Source organism: Myodes glareolus, chromosome 6 (genome assembly GCF_982192425.1).
Source record: "Myodes glareolus chromosome 6, mMyoGla1.1, whole genome shotgun sequence".
In the NCBI taxonomy this organism is placed as follows: Eukaryota; Metazoa; Chordata; class Mammalia; order Rodentia; family Cricetidae; genus Myodes; species Myodes glareolus.
Genome location: NC_142031.1, coordinates 23,853,590 through 23,873,540, shown reverse-complemented (window position 1 = coordinate 23,873,540; position 19,951 = coordinate 23,853,590). Strand labels below are relative to the sequence as shown.

The following is a 19,951-nucleotide window of genomic DNA, read 5'->3' as shown; positions in this document are numbered from 1 at the left end:
AGTGCTGGGAACCATACTAGGTCCTCTGGGAGAGCAGTCTGTGTTCTCATCTGTGGAGTAACCTCTTCAACCACCCTTCCCCACATAGGGTATTTATTCCTCACAGGGAAAGAACTTTTAAAGTATTATAAGGATGCACAACCCAAACAACATTTTCTAAAATCCTTTTCTAGAGTAAGATGCAGGTGGACAGTGATAGGACGCACACAAGAGGCAGAGGCAAGTGGATCTCTTGAGTTCAGGGCAAGGCTGGTCTACAAAGCAAGTTTCAGGACAGCCAGAATTGTTATATAGAGAATTCCTGACTTGAAGACCCCCCTCCCCCACGCACACCCAAAAAGCAAGCCAACATACTTTTCATTATTTGTAAAGGCCAAAGAATCAAAACCTACATTCTAGCATGTATTGGAACTTTAGATCAGAGGCTAAAAAGAAATGAGAGATGGCTCAGTGGTTAAGAGGACTGGCTGACCTCAATTCCCAGCAACCATCCACAATGAGATCTGGTGCCCTCTTCTTGCCTGCAGGCACATATGGAAGAAATGTTGTATACATAATAATAATAATAATAAAAACCCACACAACCGATTTGCCAGGCAGTTGCAGTGCATGCCTTAATCCCAGCACTGGGGAGGAAGAGGTAGGCAGATCTCTGTGAGTTTGAGGCCTGAACTACAGAGCAACTTCCAGGACAAGCACCAAAGCTACAGATAAACACTGTCTCAAAAACCGGGAGGGGAGAGGGGGAGTCACACACACAAAAAAAACCAGTGTGAATAATCACAAGGAGAGGGTACCGACTAACTACTAAATGGGAAAAATAGCAATTATGTATCAGAGAGCAGGGGTAGGTAGAGTGCTTAGGGTTAGCCTTCAACTACATACTGCTAGCTTGCTTTAATTATTATAAGGGAACTAAATTCTGGGGGTGGGGATGGGAGATCAGATCATCAGAAGCACAGAAAAAATTTAAAAATGCTAAAAGCAGTGAGGTCAATTGAGTAAACACAGACCTAAGAGCAAATCAAGAGAATTTTCTTTTTGCAAATATGGAAGTCAAAACAACTCAGGAGTCAGTTCTCTTTCCACCTTTACATGGATCCTGGAACCAAAGTGAGGCCACCAAGCTTATGTGGCAACTGCCTTTTCCCATGAGACCAGAGCATTGAGCGGATCCACAGAGAATTTTCTACCGCTCTGCAAGGACCATTGTGTTCTTCTGCCACCAGCTTCTCCTTACTGAAGACATTACTTAGCACAGAAAGAAAAGTCCAAACTGTCACCTTTCAGTCCTCCACATTCCCCTCTTTAATATGGTATTTTGTTCTATATACATTGATGAAAATTTAAAACAAACAAAAGGAACTTTAGTCAAACTCCCCTTCCTCCTCCAGCTTTATTGGAATATTTTAAAATTACATTTTCTATTTTCTAAGACTTCAGTTGCTTTTTCCATTCGACTTTTAAAAACTGATTACAGCAAATGAAACACAGTTTTCTAAGTGATATAGTATACAAAAATAACATCTTGATTTCTGTGAAAATGCATTTCTCTGCAATTCCTGAATAGCTCCAAATTATGCTAACTCTGAGCGATGTTTACTCTGGGTTTTAGATTTAGTCTTTGAAAAAATGTGTTCTACACCTTTGCCATCACCATCTGTATGGGATGAAGCTGCTCCTGTGTTGGGCTTTTATCCCGATTTCCCTGGCATAGCCATCAACACGTTGTGTCTTCAGTTTACTCCCACTCAACTGTATGTTCTATGAGGGCCTGATACAGATGTTACTGATGTTATTTAATAGCTACTGAGGTCAGACATTCCAAGGCCATCATTATACTAAAAATTAATGTTATTTATGGAAGTTCAGATGCTTCCAGAATTGCTTTACCTCCTACATGGGAACACACTCAAACCCAGAAGGGCTTACTGGTCTGACTGAACTCTTCCCATTCATTAATCCCTATTCACCAGTGGCACGGAAAGGGGGTTCTTTAACAAAGCATTATACATAACACCTCTACCAAACTAAACATAAACTTTTTTTTTGTAGTTAAATGCAGAAATTCGGTTTTTTCCACCCCTTTCCTCCTTTTACACTGCAAGTTAAAGCTCACTGGCCTGGGAACAGCCTCTATCTGCCAACCTTTGGCCAGTGAAGAGGATTCAGAGAAAATAATACAACCATCAATCAGAAAAAGGAGGGGCGACAAAGGAAAATAATTAGGCTGTAGCCTCAATTGTGCATTCCCGTGCAAGATGCCCTGACTCGCCACAGCGGTAACAGTTGACTTCACTTGTCTTGCTGCAATTGATGGCTACATGACCAGTTTCACCACACCTAAAAAGTAAATAAACAACAGTCAATTCAGAACAAAAAGCTATTAACACGAGAACATTTTTAAGACTATAAACATTTTGGGAGATATTATGGCCCAAGATTTTTTTTTAAAAATCCCTTGTAGTCATGTTAATGCAGAGGTCAGAAGTTTGCTTCCTCTTTCCACTGTAGTATGTAGGACAGAACACAGACATGCACAAGTACTTTTAATCCAACAAGCCCTTGCTGGCCCAAACTGCACACTTTATCTAGGTTTTCCCCCCCTTTTGTTTTTCAAGACAGGGTTTCTCTATAGCTTTGAAGCCTGTTCTGAACTAGCTCTTGTAGACTAGGCTGGCCTCAAACTCAGAGATCAGTTTATCTCTGCCTCTGGAATGCTGGGATTAAAGGTGTGCACCACCCAGCTTTATCTAGGTTTGGTTTGAAGCCTCACGTCCTACATCCAGTACCACAAAGAGGAAAACGGGGGGGGGGGGGGGGGGGGCGGCATGAGATGGGATAGATATGCAGTCTTCCTTTGCCAGGAGTGGTAGCTAAGGAATAAGAATGCCTTCAGTTGAAAAGCCATCTGGACTACATAGTAAAATAATCTTCCAAATGAACCGATAAAGCTCTCCCTTTAACAGACAACAGCCACACACACACACACACACACACACACACACACACACACACAAAATGGAGTTTTTTGTTTGTTTTTAGGCAACAACTTTTCTTAATTTATTAAAAATTTCCACCTCCTCCCCGCCTCCCTTTTCCTTCCCACTCCCCACCTCCGCTTCCCTCTCTAGTCCTAAGAGCAGTCAGGGTTCCCTGCCCTGTGGGAAGTCCAAGATCCTCTCCCCCCTCCATCCAGGTATATAAAGGTGAGCATCCAAACAAACCAGGCTCCCACAAAGTCAGTCCATGCAGTAGAATCAAAACCCAGTTAGGCAACAACTTATTGACTCACCTATAGCACTTCACCTTGGTGCAGTCTTTTTGAATATGTCCAAATTCACCACAAGAGTAGCACTTCTGCTCATCCGCATGGTCACAGTCACGGGCCAGATGGCCTGGCTTGCCACAGTTGTAGCAGCATTGCTCTCGCTCTCTCTTGGGCTCCTTGCAGTCCTTGGCAATGTGGCCACCTCTACCGCAGTTATAGCAGGCTTCAACAATAAGGAAAAGAAGCAGACCAAGACTATAAAACCTTTACAAAGTAAAGCTATACTTTAAACCACATGCTACAAACCCTCTAAGCTAGAAACATAAAGCCATGTGTAGGCACACACCTCTCCCTAGAGTATGAAGTGTTAAATACTTACCATCCTCCTGGAGATCACAATCCTTGGCAAGATGACCAGACTCACCACAGCGGTAACAGATATCAGGAAGAGATGAGGAAACAAACTGGAACCCTATTTTGAGCAAAAATAAAAAGATTTGGGATAATCAGGCCAGTCTTGGTATTAACGAATTCTGCAGCACCTCAAATTTTTTATTCGACAAAAATACCTCTATCCGAGGTAAAACCACCTCTGCCACGGCTTCTCATTCCACGACCCCGACCTCCACCAGTAGGGCACTCCCTGGCCCAGTGGCCAGATCGTCCACACTTGAAGCATTCGTTGCTGCTCATAGCTGCAGTTTGAGCTTTGGAATAATAAAAATAACATTAATCACCTGGAATTACTTTATAGTGGTTAGAATAACACCCATCTATTTATTCTTGATTTATATACCCAATATCATACGCAAATGAAAAATTCTAAAATTGTATCTTACAATAATGAGGCATATGGATTAACATATGCTTGTGTTAATAATCCCAGTAATAACTCAACATTTCAGTTCCATTTTTTACCTGAGCATTTTGCCAGCTTAAATGTTGTGTGTGCCTAGTGCCGAAGGACGCTTAATCACAAAAAGAAAAACAGAGGCTTACTTTTGTCAAGAAATACTAATTTAAATTCAAGCTAAGAACAGTGGCTGAGAATCCTGAGCTGTAAGCCAGCCTCGGACGGATACACACACACACACACACACACACACACACACACTCAGATCCTTTCCCAAAACTTGAAACCAAAAGTTAATCCACAGCCAGTGAACTCAGCAGTCTTAACAGTCTTAGATACTGTGCACACAAACTGTCTTCTCAATTTGGCCAGGCAACTCACAAAGTACGTCATATGCACACACATAGTTATGTCTTTATAGAGATTTTGTCTATTACTCATAAAAACACAGCTGAGAATCATGACTTTCATACCTGTTACCTATTAGGCTTCTCTGCAGTCCCCTCTCACTTGTCACATTCTTTACTAACATTTTTTTAAAAGAGTTTATTTTTGTTGTGTCCATTGGTGTTTTGTATTGGGTGTCAGGTCCCCCAGAATGTAATTACAGTTATGAGCTGAAATGTGGGTGCTGGGAATTGAACCTGGGTCCTCTGGAAGAGTAGTTAGTGCTCTTAACCACTAAGCCATCTCTCCAATCCCCTAACTTTTTTTAAAAAAAGATTTTATTATGTATACAACATTCTGCCTCTATGTATACCCACACGCCAGAAAGAGAGCGCCAGATCTCATTACAGATGGTTGTCAGCCACCATGTGGTTGTTGGGAATTGAACTCAGGACCTCTGGAAGAGCAGCCAGTGCTCTTAAACACTGAGCCATCTCTCCAGCCCCGGTCCCCTAACATTTAAAGCATTACTTCAATGCTAAGTTTATAAGAAAATCTGAACACATCTCCTAAACTGGAATTTGTATTAAAATCCAGAATATTTTGTTAATAGCTGCCAGATCACACTAACACAATGCTTTTATCATATTCCTAAAGAGCTGAGGCCGAGTAATTCACCTTTGAATCACTACAACACATCATATAGTGATCCTTTAAATAGCAGTTATATAGCAGGTCTTTTAGGGACTGCAGGAAAGTCCTAAGTACTTTCTGCTTTGTGCAACTGTTTATCTCATATAGACCCAATCCAATCTAATCAAATACCAACAGTAAAGCACTAAATAAGTTCATTATCATTTACTACGATGGTACTTTTCAATTATGTACTCATTAAAGGTTCAGTCTTTTTTTTAAAAAAATATTTATTTATTTATTTATTATGTATACAATATTCTGTCTGTGTGTATATCTACAGGCCAGAAGAGGGCACCAGACTTCATTACAGATGGTTGTGAGACACCATGTGGTTGCTGGATTTTGAACTCAGGACCTTTGGAAGAGCAGGCAATGCTCTTAACCACTGAGCCATCTCTCCAGCCCTAAAGGTTCAGTCTTACTCCAAGTCAAATCACAGGTATAATTCTATGCAAGCAGATTTTTAGGAGCCAGGCTTTTGCTTCCAATAGGGCTCAAGGCTCACTCTATAAGAGCATTTCCAATTAAAAAACAAAGACACAGGGCTGGAGAGATGGCTCAGGTTAAAAGCATTGGCTGCTCTTCCAAAGGTCCTGAGTTCAATTCCCAGCAACCACATGGTGGCTCACAACCATCTGTAATAGGGTTTGGTGTCCTCTTCTGGTCTGCAGGCACACAGACAGAATATTGTATACATACATACATACATACATACATATTTTAAAAAATGATTAAATTCTTGTTTCTGCTTAAAAAAAGACAACCAATCAATCAATAAATAAAAAGCCTAACTTCAGGCTGGCAAGATGACTCAGCACTTGATGTCAGGAAGGTCTGGAGTTCTGCTCCTAGCACTAACAACAAAGACCCAGTACCAGAATACTGGTCACCCTCTTCTGGCCTCCACTTGCACTAGGTATGCACATGGCACACTCATGCTAATATAGAGTAAACCAAGCAAGTTCTAGGTGGAAAAAGTTACTATCTAACAACCCTGAAGTTGAGAAATTTCTACCAGGGATAACTAAAACAAGCCAGCAGTCAAGTCTCTATCTTACTTTAAGTTGCCACACAAATTCTTTTCTAAGAACTCAGACCTCTCAAAGTGCTACACAAAATGTCAATATGAAATAACAATACTGGCTAGGATTGTAGTATAGCACTTGCCTAGCATTCTTTCTTGAAGCCCTGGGTCCTATCTTCAGGACTACACACACACACACAAAATTATAAAAACTTAAAAAAAGAGAGAGGCTGGGCGGTGGTGGCACACGCCTTTACTCCCAGCACTCGGGAGGCAGAGGCAGGCAGATCTCTGAGTTTGAGGCCAGCCTGGTCTACAAGAACTAGTTCCAGGAAAAAACAAAACAAAACAAAGAGAGAGCGCGAGAGAAAGAAACAGACAGACAGAAAGAGTGTACAAGCCAGGAGGTGGCAGCGCACACCTTTAATCCTAGCACTCGGGAGGCAGAGTTCGAGAACAGGCTCCAAAGCTACAGAGAAACTGTCTTGAAAAATCATAGAGCGAGCAAGCAAGCAGAATTAACAGTCAGTGGCAGGATGGTCTTAGATGTTTAGAACAATCTAAGTTACATGGTGAGGTCCCAACAAAAAACAACTCAGGACTGGAGAGATGGCTCAGAAGTTAAGAGCCCCGACTGTTTTTCCAGAGGCCCCAAGTTCAACTCCCAGCAACCACATACATTGTGGCTCACAACTATCTGTAATGAAGATCTGGTGCCCTCTTCTGGCATCCAGACACACATGGAGGCAGAACACTGTATACATAATAAATATCCTTAAAGAAAAAAAAAACCTAAAAACAAGAACACTGCTGTTATGAGATCTGTTTGTTTTATTCCTTTTGCTAAAAAAAAAAGGCTAGTAATCAACTATGCTGAACAGAACAGATGTATCTTAGCAGCAGCATGATGATTCTAGAACCATGGTTAAGTCTCACTTATCTAGTTAACTAGGTTAAGCACTTGTTATGTTACCCAAAGACACGACTAGCTTGGGTGTAATGCCACTAAAAGAGAATCTGGAATTGAATTTGAAGGCAAAATGGGCTATTCCAAGCAAATGACTCTTCACCCCCTCCCCACCCCTAACCGTGGCTGTTCCAGTTCTTTTGTAAAAGGGGAATGATAAAACTCATCTGTGGTAAGAACCACTACAAGATTCCTTTACTTTATAGTGGCTCAGTTTTTCTTTTTTTTAAAAAAAATATTTATTTATTATGTATACAATATTCTGTCTGTGTGTATGTCTGCAGGCCAGAAGAGGCATCAGACCCCATTACAGATGGTTGTGAGCCACCATGTAGTTGCCAGGAATTGAACTCAGGACCTTTGGAAGAGCAGCCAATGCTCCTAACCACTGAGCATCTCTCCAGCCCAGCGGCTCAGTTTCAAACTTATGTTAAAGCTTTATGAGTCCCGTACAATCAAGTTATCCTAAGTCTTCAAGTCAGGCTATTTACAGATATACTGAACTCGGGAGTAGTGCAGATTAGTGTGGCACTAACTACACAAACTCAAGTTTCTTACTTTGAAATCAAGTTCCTAAATGAAAGGGACAAAGTTTCCCAGAAATGCAGGTTGAATTCCAACTACTAGAAACCACGTATCTTTTTCAAAATTATAATTATAGAGGGCTGGAGAGATAGTTAAGAGCACTGACTGTTCTTCCAGAGGTCCTGAGTTCAAAATCCAGCAACCACATGGTGGCTCACAACCATCCGCAATGAAATCTGGTGTCCTCTTCTGACCTGCAGGCATACATGCAGACAGAATACTCTACACATAATAAATAAGTCTTATAAAAAATTTTTTTTTAAAAAAAACCCCCTAGAATTATAGAAAAATAAAGCCAGATATGGTAGTACTGGCTTGCAATCTCAGTACTTGGGAGGCAGAGGCAGGAGGATCAGTTCAAGGCCAGCCTTGGCTACATGAAACATTGTCTAAAAAAAGGGGGAGAGATAGGGAGACAGATGCCTTACACAGATGGACTGGAGATGACTCAGTGGTTAAGATCACTTATTCCTCTAGCCGAGCGTCTGATACTTTCTATCCTCTAGATAGAAAGTGAATACATGGCACACATGAACTCATGTTGGCATACACAAAAAAATGTATGGGGGGGGGGCAGGGCAGGACACATCCTGCAGTCAGAAGACCACTTCCATGTCATTTCTCTCAACCTTCACACGGATTCCAGGAATCAAACTCAGGTAACTGATTTGTGCCATAAATACCTTTACCTGCTGAGCTGATTTTTGTGCCACTCTATGCCTCAAGTCTAAGTATCAGTGTCATGGCACAAACTACAGCTAAAGATATGGTAAGACTTGCCACTCAAAAAATAGTGAACAACTGTCAGATTAAGTTTGGAAAAGATTCACTTAAAAGGCCAGTATGCAAAACTAAAAGGCTTTATTGGTGGTTTTACAGATTGACAGACTTTATAGCTATTTATCTTTATTTTCAATAACACATTTTTATATCAAAACCAGCAAACTAAACCGGGCAGTGGTGGCACACGCCTTGGATCCCAGCATTCAGGAGGCAGAGAGGTAGACAGATCTCTGTGAATTTGAGGCCAGCCAGGTCTATAAGAGCTAGTTCCAGAACAGGCTTCCAAAGCACAACAAACAGAAAAACCAAAAAAAAAAAAAAATCACCCAGCAAATGCATTATTTAACTGTATACACAGTCAAAGCTAACAGGAATTCTAATAAAACAGTCTCTAGGCTGAAGATGTAGCTCAATGGTAGAGTGCCAACCTCAACACAGGAAAAAAAATAACCCTAACTACCTCTTAGGAAATGCATTCATATTATGTAACAAGAATACCGAAGAGAAACATGGTACTCACCAAGAATGGTGTATATTGAGCTATCTTTACTATTTCATCTGGCTTTCCTGGCACAATGGTTTACATTCGCTTGTATGCTTTAGATCAATTTTTCCCAAGCATGGGGTTATCCCTGCCTAATCAGGGATACTATACTGAGACCATAGCGCAGTTCTTGATCTCTGAATATGCCCGCTTAGTATTATGCTCCAGTAAATTGGCTTGGTACCACATACCACACACTCTGTTGTTGTAATAAACTAGATATAATAAAAGGAAAACAAGATACAATCTTGTGTTACCTGATTCTGGCAACCAGGATAACAATTCACTACCTGACCTTGGTTAATTACATCCACTCTTGTCTGTCCTGGCTACCTGTACAAAGTCTTGATTAATAGTCTGTCACCCATAAATATTATCTATTATGTTAATAACTCTCCAAGTTAATGTATCCTTGCTCCCCTTTAATAAGGGAACAGGGTGGCCAGGCATGGTGACACACGCCTTTAATCCCAGCACTTGGGAGGCAGAGGCAGGCATTATCTGAGCTGGATGCCAGCCTGGTTTGCAGTGAGTTCCAGGACAGTGAGGGACACACAGAGAACCAGTCTCATTAAAATTAAACAAAAGACAAAAAATAAATAAAAAATAAAATTTTAAAAAAATCAGAAAACAAGTGACTTACTTAAGTCAAACAGGTAAACCCTAGTACTAACAAGATGTCAGCAGTCAGCCTCTAAGTCTCTGCAGAATTAAGCTAATTGATAAAGTGGTGAGAAGGATGCACATACATGTTTCTTATATATTATCTGAATTCCAATGCACAAAGTATTCACTCTTTTAGAATAAAAACTACAGTTTAGACTGTTACAACTCCTTTAATCCCAGCACTTGGGAGGCAGAGATAGGCCAATCTCTTTGAGTTCGAGGCCAGCCTGATCTACAAGAGCCAGGACAGGCTTCAAAACTACAGAGAAACCCTGTCTCAAAAAACCAAAAGGACTGCTATGACTCCAAATAGTTATTTGAAATTTATTCACAAGAGATGTCTTGATTTTTAAGCCAAAATTCTTTTTTCTCCTTAAACCTGAGTGTCAACACAAACACTAGCAACTTAATTTCACTAATACACTCATTTCTAACTACGGAGTCAACTCCAGATGATTATTGTAATTTTTGTATTCCTTCCACTCCCCACCCCTTGTGGCAATAGGGTCTCAGGCAGCCTTTGCTAGTCTGAAATTTATTAGATATAGGAGGCTGTCCTCAAATTGAGAGACAGACCTCAGCCTCCTGAGTTCCCTGCCCTATGAGACAACTTTACTCTGTTGCCTAGGCAGGCCTCAAATTTATTTACAATCCTGTATCACCACCCCTGGTTTGTATTTCTAATATACAGAGCCCTATTTGTAATCTACCTTAGAGGCCTAAGTTCACTTTATTATCCCATGTCTTTAACAACCTGAAATTAGACACTGCCAGAATAAGAGCCCTTATTAAGTGAGGCAGTATGGAAAAGAGCATTCTCCACATAGCTGGCCACGATGCCTCGGTATTAGTCTTCTGGCTCTCAACTTACTGTTAGGAGGCTATGATGAGAAATGCAAACTCTCAGGGTAAGTATTTACCTTATGGAGCATTCCAGCAGTGATTTATTTACTAGATAATTTTTATCAGGTTCTAAAAGTCCAAAAGAATCGCATAAATAATTACAAAGTTTTTAATACTTTAAAAGTTACTATTTTACTCATTGCAGTTGTTTAATTGTCAGAATATAAAAGCCCTTGGTCTTCCATTCATTTGATTTAAAATTTTACAGATTGCACACTGTTTAAAATAAAATAAATTATCTCTTGCTATCAGTATGAAACGAAATAATTCAAATACAAGATTTTTTTTTAATACGAAGGAGGCAAGTACAAAGATAGAGCACTGTTAGGTTTTTATAAACTGTTTGCCAGGAGCTGTAATTTGGGGGTAAAATTAAGCCCTTAATTTAGCCCTTGGGATTCCAATAACCTATTCCCTTTATAGTAGTACAGCATACACAGAGTTCCTTGTAGACAAGAAGTAAGGTTAACAAGCTGAAAAAAAAAAGCAGATAGAACTACGGGGGTTACAGCTTAATAAGCTTGCACTTTAACCAGTTGATTCTTTAAAATTGTTTTTCAGAACTAAAAAATTGGGGGGGGGGCGGTAAGAACCACAGTTCATGCATCTTTTTAAAACTGAACAACCTTACACTCAATATATAGGCGCAAATGGCTAACAAACTTGAGAAAAATTCAATCCAACGATTAAATCATTGGCGTAAATCTCTCCAAAATAGGAATGGGGATTTTTATCTCCTTAAACTTAGAAACAAAATGGAGCTAACTTAACTGCCTTTTACAGTAATGCAGACAAGCTCAGTGTCTTGCCTGTTTTGTGTCCTCGATAATATTGCAAAAACTTGAAATCGGACGATTGCTGTGCGGGGTTTCCTTTCCAGGACCCCCGCCCCCACCTACAGGCCGTCTGTAGTCACTTCCTCTGGAAGTGCCTGATAGTTGAGGCCATGTGCTTGACATGTGGCAACAGGCTAAAGATTTACCTACAAAATCAGCACCCAAACCCAAGTGGGGGCGATTAGACCGTTCTAAAGTAGGTTTCCACGCTAATGAGAATCTAGATTCACCTCTGCCAATTCTACTTCCGAGGCCCGCTGTAATTTATATCCGTTTAATCCGAGAAACACTGGCAACGACTTCTGCCGCCGGGATGGCCTTAGGGCCTGACAAACTGGGAACCCTTCCCACCTCCGGCCACCCCATCAGAGTCCAAGGACCTAAAACTTGAATCTTATCGATTCAGGAGAAAGCGGCTTGAGCACCGGCGTAGAGTAAGCCGTTTATAATGAAAACTACAAGAAATCAAGAGGAATAAAGGTTGGCAATCTAGAGAACCGAATCCCGACTCCGGAGTCTTTACAGGGGCGTGCGCGGGCTTCGTCACGGGCCGGCTCCTGAGGCCCCGCAGCCGCTGGCACATGGCCCACCAGGCCTCCACCCGGCGGTCGGCCTACAGACCTCCCCCGCGCCCGGACGCCCTTCCCTGCACACCGCCTCGTTCCAGGACTTCCCGCCACATTGGCCCCGGGCGCTAGGCCCGCGCGCGACCCTCTCCGCCTCAGTCCCAAGGGCGCCGGGCCTCGTCGCCGCTCGCCTGCGGCCTGCGCGAACGTGGGCGCCGAGCGAGGCCCCCCACGCACCGGTTCTCAGTTCCCGCGCCGCTGAGCAGCCAGGACGGTCGCCCGACCGCGGCCGGCCGGAAACCAAGGCCCAGGAGGCAGACAGGCCGAGCCCCGCGCCTGACGCAGCAGGGAGCAGGCCAAGGTGCGGCCGCCATCGCGCCTCGCAGCTCCGGCCCCCCTGTCGGTCTCGGCCACGCCAACTCCGCGACCTCCGCGGCGCGGTTTACATCCCCAACCCTCACCTTCGGCGTCTGAGCTGCCCACAGCGGTGGAGACTCGGACGCAGGCCCTGGAACACGACTCGCAAAGCAGCGGCTGTTTATTTTCAGAGTCCTTGCCTGCGCCACACGCGGGTCTGCACACGGCCCCACACACGCCGCTGCGCACGGCTCGCCTCCGCCTCGCCCACGCGTCCAATCAGCGCAGGGAACGGGGCCGGCCAATCAGAAGCGCCCGCGGGGAGCGCGGTCTAGCGCGAGGGCGGTGTGGGGCGGGGCAGGCTCCGCCTCCGCGCTCCGCCTCTTCCGGCTGCCCCGCGCGTGGCTTCCCGCCTGGAGCTGGGTTCCGGAGCTCTAGGGCTTGCCCGCTGCTCTCTTTAGGGCGGTTCGTCCCTCCAAGTTTGGTGGCTTTCCCCAGCCCGGAGTGACCGCTCCTGCCAGCCGTATTCAAGGGGACTGTCCTGGGCAGTGGTCGCGGCTTGCGGGAGCCGGCATCCCCTAAACCGGTGGCCCCCAGGAGGCCAAGTTTCCAGAACACACACTTAAGTTTGGGGGAAGGTCGTACGTAGTAGCCTGGTCATAGAAGTGGCTGTGGCCACCATTATGGCCCATGAGATGCGTTTGATTTTGTGCCTTCTGAGTATAACTCGACATCGCGCTGCTAGTGCCCCTGGCAGTCCTCCTAAATGAAAATGCCTAATGAGGGTGAAGATGGTGGTAGGGTACTACTACTGAGATCTGTGTCACAGCATTCCTTATGACACGTCTTGAGTGACATCCCTAGGATTTCTGGGTTAGAGAGGAGGCCAGGAAAGTCACTGGCCTGGGCTGTCCCTTTCAGGAATGACCTTTAGTTTTAATTTGGTGGTGTCTCCAATAGAGATTCTGTGTGTAATCAGTCAAAAGGCCTTCAAACCAGAAGACTTTCATGTAAGTTTTCATTTTAGGTCCTGGATTTGCTCCCCAGTACTGTCACCCCACCCCCAAAAAGTTGTTCTATGTAAACTAAAACATTCTAGAACTCTATCCGATTTTTGAATGAGTTTCTAATACAAACAAGGAAAAAACGTGGAACATTCTCAAGTCTCATGAGTTCTAAAAGGAACTAAATTTGTGTAAATATTAATACACTTACCAGGGTTAGCCATATTGTGACTGCTGTGTCCCAGAGTGGACTCTGTTCCCACTAATGACTTACTCTTTAAACTTAACTATGGGCCTGCAGAAATGACTTAATAGTTAAGAGCACTTGCAGGCCAGGCATGGTAGCACACACTTTTAATCTCTTGCACTTGGGCAGTAGAGGCATTAGAATCTCTGTCAGTTCAAGTTTATACTTGAACACAGCAAGATCCAGACCAGCATGACTACATGACAAGACTCTTGGGGTGAAAATTCAATTTAGTAGTTGAGCATTTACCTTGCTTGCACAAAGCTCTGGATTTCATCTCCAGCTTCACCAAACAAAACCTTCAACCATAGTGAGACCTTATCTCAAAAACAAAACAAAGTCAGGGGGTGGTGGTGTGCACCTTAATCCCAGCACTCAGGAGGCAGAGGAGAGCGAATCTGTGAGTTCCAGGCCATCCTGGTCTGCTAGTCTACAGAGTGAGTTCCAGGACAGCCCTGAAGCCCTGGCTACACAGAGAAACCCTGTCTTGGAAAATAAAAAAGAAAAGAAAAAGAAAATCCATATAATGCTCTTGCAGAGGCCCAGAATTTAGTTCATACAACTAACTACTAACTACCTGTAACTCCAGTCCTAGAGAAGGCTAATGTCCTCTGTCTTAGAAGGTGCACATAAATACACTCAGACACATAGATCTTTGTTGTTTTTGTTGGAGGCAGAGTCTCTCTACATAGCCCTGGTTGTCCTGGAATTCACTATATAGACCAGGCTGGCCTTGAACTCACTGAGATCCACCTGCATCTACCTTCAGAGTTCTGGGATTATAAACTTGCACCACCATGCCCGGCTTCATAAATCTTTTTTTTTTTTAAGCTGAATGCAGAAATCTATGGAAGTTGAATGCCAGGCTGGGGATATGGTCTCAATGGTAGAGTGGTTGATATGTGTGAGATCCTGGTTTCCAATACCCAGTACCAAAACAAAGGGTCTGAAGAGACAGCTCAGCTATAAAGAACACTGGCTGGTCTTCCAGAGGACCCAGACTCAACTCCCAGCACCCACATGGCATGCCATAATCATCTATAACTCCAATTCCAAATGATCCAAAACTTTCTTTTTGCCTCCACAGACACTGTACCAATTTGTTACACAGACATGAATGTAACAAAACGTCCATACACATAAAATTAAAATAAGTCTAAAAAATGTAAAAGGTAAAACAGATAAAGATCCCATGCTAGTACTCTTCATTCTTTTGATAGCTAGGAAGGCTTGAGCTACTGCTTTTGTTTGTTTGTTTGTTTGTTTTATTTTTATTTATTCATTTTTTTTCTTTGGTTTTTTTGAGACAGGGCTTCTCCGTGTAGGCCTGGCTATGCTGGAACATGTCTCTGTAGTCCAGGCTGGCCTTGAATTTAGAGATTTGCCTTCCCCTGCCTCCCAAGTGCTGGGATCAAAGACATGCACCACTACCTGGCTTGAACTACAGTTTTTGCCTAGGATACCTTCTCAGTTATCTTTTCAATTCCAAGGCTATGAATGATCGAGAGACATGAAACCTAGATTCAAATCACCACTACTCATCATTGCAAAGCATTTAGCAGTTCGTGTTTAATACAGTGTTAATAAAAAACGGTGACAATTATCAACACATGAATGCATGATTTTAAGAACCAGTGCTATTTTTAAGCTTTTAAACAAAAATGATGAAGCATAAAAATGTTTTCGTAGTCAGCATAAAAAGATCACATTTCCAGCCATGTTGATTAAATCCTTAGCAGTTGAGTAAGCTGTAACATCAGACCTACCAGTAGTAAAGTGGCAGGTTTTATTTCGATCTTTACTTTCCTCCTATCTTTGTGTCTTCTTGTCTGTTTGAGACCAGGTCTCCAAGCACAGGATGGTTTCAAACTCCCTAGGTAGCCAAAGATGACTTTGAATTCTTGGTCCTCCTGCTTCCATTGCCCAAGTGCTGGGGTTACAGGCACACACCACCGCATCCAGCCTTGAGATAAAGCAATTGCAGACAAGCATCACCTTCTTAAGTTTAAGCAGTGATCATGTATAAGTCAAAGTTATATCCAAGTCCAGACTGGGTGCACCTCATTTCCCAGCATAGGAGAACCATAACTGTTTTTGCTTTTGAGACAGTGTCTCATTATGTAGTCTTGGTTGGCCTCAAATTCACACAGATCTGTTTGCCTTTGCCTCTTTCTTTCTGATATTAAAAGTGTGCAACACTGTATCAGGCTAAATTATAACTTTATGGCTTTTTTTAAACTTACCATTCTAAATACAATCGCACATAGAATGTTTGATCTTATTCTTAGGCCCAGAGAGGGACTGTTCCTTATAAGAAAAACTGATTTCAGCTGGGTGTGTCAGTGTGACAGCTGATGACTCTACACTTGGCATCCAACTTTCTGTAATTCTCACTATTCATGACACCAGACTGGTCATGAGGCATTAGGATATTGGCAAATAGATCTGTAATGGAGCTAACTTGTATTTCCTGAATATGACCACCTGTTTCACTAGAAATGTTTAAAAATAAGGAAGGAAAAAAAAAACCAGCTTTATCAAAAGCTAAGCTGTAGATCACCAAGACAGTTCAGCAAGTAACAGTGTTTGCTGCCTGCCTTGATTTCTGGAGACCACATGTTAGAAGAAAAGAATGAACTCCGAACATGTTCTTTAACCTCCACTCATGTACTAGAGTATCCCAAACATGCACAAGTATATACATACAAAAATATATAAATAAAATGTAATTAAACCATTAAGCTATCGGTACTGGAAGAAAGGACTCCTATCACAGTCTCTCTGGCCTTGGGAATATGTTTGACCTTTTCCTCCTTCCCTGTTCATGTTAGTCAGACTTTGTGTCCAGTGTTACGCAGGTAACAAAGGTAATTAGTTATCATCTAGACCTTGCTCTTGAAGACCTGACGTATTAACAAGGGCCGTAAGAGAGTATTGAGTGTTTGAGAGATGACCCGCTGAAATGCTGACTCAGCAGGGGTGAGTTCTTAAACTGGGTCACAGTTAACAGTTGTACTTGCTAACTCTTCCTTTCCACTTCAGTGCCCACCTGCATAACACAAGCCTCATATTCTGCTGTCAGACTGAGCTGATACATAGGACTTCCTCCTTTGTGCTTTCTGAGAAACTGCTAGAACTTTATTTGGAAAGCACATGGCTAAGGATGAGGAGAATAAATTGATGTTTCTGACTCAAGTACATCTCCAAAGCAGAAACACAAGGCCTAAACTAAAACCTGGAAAAGAAATCAGAGTTGGGTGTGGTAGAGCACACCTAAGCTCCCACAGTCGAGAAGCCGAGGACAGAAGTTTACCAGGAATTCAAGGCCAGCCGGACCTTCAGGAGGAGTTCCAAGTAGGTCAACAAGGTGAGAACCTGCCTCAGAAAAACAGAACGAACTCAGGGCTAGAGAGGCGGCAGGAGGACTAGACAGGGTGTGCACTGCTCTTGCAGAGGACCAGTTCAGTTCCCAGATCACAGCTGCTGGACTCCAACAGCAAGGATCCCAGGCCCTTCTCACTAGTGCAGACTCACATACACATACTCCCATGAAGACACACGCACGTAATTCATTTTTAAACATCTCCAAAACTCATAGAGCTCTGTCTTTTCCTCCGTCAGTCCTGGCAAAGGTGTAGCCCAGGCAGGCCTTGAACTCATGATCCTCTCACCTCCATCTCTTCAGGTTAACCTGCCAGCATGTGTCACCATTACCAGTTGTCCGAGGTTTCGATATAAGTTGTTTTAGATTCAGGATCTCACTATGTAACACTGGCTAGCCTGGAACTCACTGTATAGATCAGACTGGTTTAGGACCTACCCCAGCTTCCTAGTTCTGGGATTAGAGGCTTATGCTCTCACACCCAGCCCATTTATTTGTTTGTTTGTTTCTCTTTTTTTCAAGACAGGGTATCTCTGTGTACCCTTGGCTCTCCTGGAACTCTCTCTGTAGACTAGGGTGGCCTCGAACTCACAGAGATCCACCTGGCATGAACCACCATCACTTGGCCCTCTTTTGTTTTTAAGACAAGGTTTCCTATAGCCTTATGGTGGACTCAAACTTGCTACAGAGCCAAGATAAGTTAGGACGCCTGATCTTCCGGTCTCTACCTCCCCAATTACTGGGGTCACAGATATGCACCACCGTGCCCAGCTGTGCCAGGCATTTTAAAAACTTTTTGATAAATTCTCACAAAACTGCCGGGTGGTGGAGGAGCACACCTTTAATCCCAGTACTCAGGAGGCAGAGGCAGGCAGATCTCTATGAGTTCAAGGCCAGCCTGGTCTACAAGAGCTAGTTTCAGGACAGGCTCCAAAGCTACAGAGAAACCCTGTCTCACAAAACCAAAAAAAAAAAAAAAAAAGTTCTCACAAAACTTTTGTAAATTCTCATTATCCCCAGAAGGAAAATGTTCAGAGATCTTAAATAATCTGTCAAGGTCAGAATGAGAGGGAACCAGCTTCAAACACATCCTGAATGTTCACAAAACCACAGTTTATTCACTAGGCCATCAACTCAGCTCCACTCCTAAAAAATGTATCCTTTAAAATGTGATTCAAGCCGAGCATGGTGGTAATCTTAGCACTCGGGAGGCAGAGGCAGAAGTGTTCAGGCGTCTGTATTGACCTGCTTTCAGGGTCCTGACAGGATACGTCCTCAGCTGCAGCCGCTAAGGGCAGCCCCTGTGCTCGTTCGTTAAGTTCCCTTTTAAAAGGTGGGCCTTGTCCACCTCCCATCTCTCTCTCCTTCTCTCTCTTTAAACACTCTTGCCCTTCTTTCTGATCCCTTCTCTGTCCCCTTTTCTGCCCCTTGTCTCTCCTCTTCCAATAAACTCCTATGTGAGCCCTGTTGTATGGTGTGACTCCTTCCCAGCCATTTTTTAAATTATGAGAAGGAGGATCTCTGTTACTAAGGGCCAGCCTGGAACTCACAGAGATCCTCCTATATCTTTCTCCCAATGAGGGGATTAAAAGCATGATCCATTACACTGGGCTCCAAGATGTATTACATACATATTCTGAATCACCAGTCCTCTGGCAGGGTATTGGTTACTTTTCTCACCGCCAAGAAAAAAAGCAGCTTGGGAAAGAAGAGTTTCCGTTGATTCAGAGTGTGAGGGTATGGTCCATCCAATCAAGGAAGTCGTGAGAACACAAGCCTATGCATTCACAGTCCCGCGAGGGGTGGGGGGTAAGACAGAAATGGATGCTGGTGCTCAGCTCACTTTCTCCTTTGGATTCAGTCCAGAACCCTTGCCCACAGGATGGTGCCTCCCATACTTCAGGGTCGGCATTCCATCTCAGAGAAACCTCTCCAGAAGCACCTCACAAATACCCCTGGAGAGGACTCTCGAGGCAATTCTAAACACGATCAGCCATCACAATCACATAAGATTATACGTTTCTGTCTTAATGAATACTATTTTCCAAAGTGTTACAAAGTTTAGGAATTGCTCAAGAATCGCTGGAATGTGAGTGTGTGCAACTGGTAAAGTGAGGGCGTCCGTTACTTTGAACTTGCGGACGTCACTGTAGCCAGCACACTTGGCAGCTGTCATCTATTCTGCATCACTTTGTGCCTGCAGGATATTTTATTTCGGTCAGAAAGGAGTCAAACCATTTTATTTAGAGGTTTAAGGGTCAAAAGGGACTGACCAGAACCACAGAACCACTCTTCAGTAGGGCAGGTCTTTCTGGCTTCCCACCACACTGCAGTATACCTTAACTGGAGATGTCAAAGCTCCTACCTGCTTGAGGGCAGATGTCAAAAGCTCATAGATTTGTCTTAGTAAAGCTTTCCCCTGATAATTTTAAGCATTTAAATGCATCTGTTTTCCTGCAAACCCAGCCCATGCTCTCCAGCATTTTGATCAGCCCTGGGAAGCTGGTGACATCACAGTCTCCCTTCCCTGGCGTTCCCATTTCCCCAGCTCTGCAGCTAGAATTTAGAATCCTGACTCATCCTTCAGCCAGCCACAGGGAATGCTGATTATTCCAGTACAGTCAGTGCTCACAAAGTGACTTTGAAAAAGAGAAAGAGCTTTGGAGGAGCCAAAGCCAGTGTGCTTTTAGGTAGCAGGCAGCCTCTTTTTAGTTCTCTGCTCAGAGGCCGCCACTTCCTCCTTGGCAGAAACAAGAGCCATGATTCTGCATGCCTGGCCATCAAAGCTGTGGACTATCCCAACTGGTGCAACCAATTCTGTCTTCTTGAGTGCCATAACAGCACAGCGGCCTCCTAGCCCACCTTGATCTGCACTGATGG

The 19,951-nt window shown here is 43.4% G+C and overlaps 1 protein-coding gene across 6 annotated transcripts; it reads right to left on the bottom strand.

Moving 5' to 3' along the window:
• Positions 1-1,284: 1,284 nt before the first annotated feature.
• On the bottom strand, positions 1,285-12,702 carry Cnbp (CCHC-type zinc finger nucleic acid binding protein). Of its 6 annotated transcripts, none has more exons than XM_085690606.2 (5): positions 12,543-12,702; positions 3,841-3,978; positions 3,651-3,743; positions 3,296-3,494; positions 1,285-2,343 (listed from the first exon to the last, which is right to left on the bottom strand). In XM_085690606.2, exons 2-5 carry the CDS (start codon positions 3,962-3,964, stop codon positions 2,226-2,228), a joined length of 534 nt encoding a protein of 177 aa, XP_085546732.1. In that variant the 5' UTR covers positions 3,965-3,978; positions 12,543-12,702; the 3' UTR covers positions 1,285-2,225. The 6 variants fall into 6 exon arrangements, with proteins under 6 accessions (XP_085546732.1, XP_087763182.1, XP_085546731.1 ...); XM_087907056.1 differs by having other exon boundaries at positions 3,296-3,502; positions 3,653-3,743; XM_085690605.2 differs by having other exon boundaries at positions 3,296-3,499; positions 3,653-3,743.
• Positions 12,703-19,951: the final 7,249 nt, after the last annotated feature.